At 46.5% G+C, this 1,417-nt stretch overlaps 1 protein-coding gene across 1 annotated transcript; it reads left to right on the top strand.

The window, feature by feature from the left end:
* Positions 1-84: 84 nt before the first annotated feature.
* LOC106013938 (beta-arrestin-1) lies at positions 85-756 on the top strand (the record flags this gene model as incomplete). The annotated part of the gene is given in 1 exon segment (XM_013090835.1): positions 85-756. A coding segment is annotated over 1 exon segment (74 nt), but the record flags the coding sequence as incomplete, so codon positions are not given.
* Positions 757-1,417: the final 661 nt, after the last annotated feature.

The raw sequence follows: 1,417 nt of genomic DNA on the forward strand, positions 1-1,417 counted from the left end.
CAACAAAAAAAAGGATTATTATTACTATTAATGTTGTTGTTATTTTGATCCTGATTCGTCTTCGTTCCTTTCTGTTTTCAGAGTGTGTTGAGGATTTTGCCTGTCTCTGAGGTTTGTCCAGACATCTGGTGGTTCGAGTCCCGCCCTGTCCTGACCAGTCCGCGGTGTCAGCGAGAAGTGTGTCAGTGACGTGCGACCTGTGAGGTGTCGCCTGTGACGTGTGACGCTGAGTAGTTACCGGCTGCAGGTGTGACTTGTGAGACGACCCCCGTCTACCTACCTACCTACCTTCTCACCCACTTTACATTACTGATTCGGAAGGGAGTTTTGAGCCCTCCCGCCCGCCCGCACACCTACCAGATCCACGTAATAGATTCTCAAGGAGTTTTGAGACAAGAGAAACTTTTGAGACGACCCCCGTCCGTTTACTAACTTCGCATCATAATCAAATATCATAGATTGTCAAGGGAGTTTTGAGCCTAAGGAGTTTGAGACCACCCCTGTTAGACGCACGCACGCATTACTGATTCCACATAATAGATTCTCAGGGGAGTTCTAAGACTCTGGAGTTTTGAGACGCCCCCTCCTGCCTGCCCACCTACTCCCGTCACATCATAATAATAGATTCCGTGAGGAGTTTTGAGACGACCCCCGCACGCGCCCCGGTGGTGAGCCCAGCAGTATGGCAGGCATGTCCGGACAGAACGGGCCCATGGATAGTTCGGCTGATGACGCTCAGAAGAAGCAGGGGACACGGTAAGGGACCAAGATTTGTGTGTGTGTGTGTGTGTGTGTGTGTGTGTGTGTGTGTGTGTATGTGTGTGTGTTCGTGAAGGATTTTGATCTATCTAAATATCGATCAATGGATCGATAGAAATACATGGATCGATGGATGGATGAATGAATGGGTGGATGGATGAAAGGACATGACTTACGGAGGTGGTAGCTGGCAAGCAAGCAGGAAGGAAAAACAAAAGGAAAAATACATTTTTAAAATATTTTTTTAAAACTTGGCTGTGAAGTGTTCGCTCCGTAGCCTCGCCTTTACACTCAAATCTGCGAGTAGTGGAGGGCACCACTGGAAGGTCTTACTTCTGTACGTTTTCTCTGTTGTTTCTGTCTGTCTGTCTTACATTTCCCCAGCACTATATGGCTAGTATTGTGTCGGTGTGCTTCTCTTTACTAAAAAAAACCCCACCCAAACACACGAACAATAAGTTTAACAACAACAACAAATAAGCAAACTAACAACTATCCAAAATGAAGGATAAAACACCGGTCTCGCTATAGTGGCAGGCGCACGACTGCAGCTTTCCCTTCGTGCTCTGCGAATTCCCTCAAATTTTTTCTCGTGTGCTTCAAAAGTACACCGGAAATACGCCAGAATACACCGTCCAGTTAAATATATTGTACTACA

This window comes from Aplysia californica, unplaced genomic scaffold, assembly GCF_000002075.1.
Source record: "Aplysia californica isolate F4 #8 unplaced genomic scaffold, AplCal3.0 scaffold01571, whole genome shotgun sequence".
Lineage (NCBI taxonomy): Eukaryota > Metazoa > Mollusca > Gastropoda > Aplysiida > Aplysiidae > Aplysia > Aplysia californica.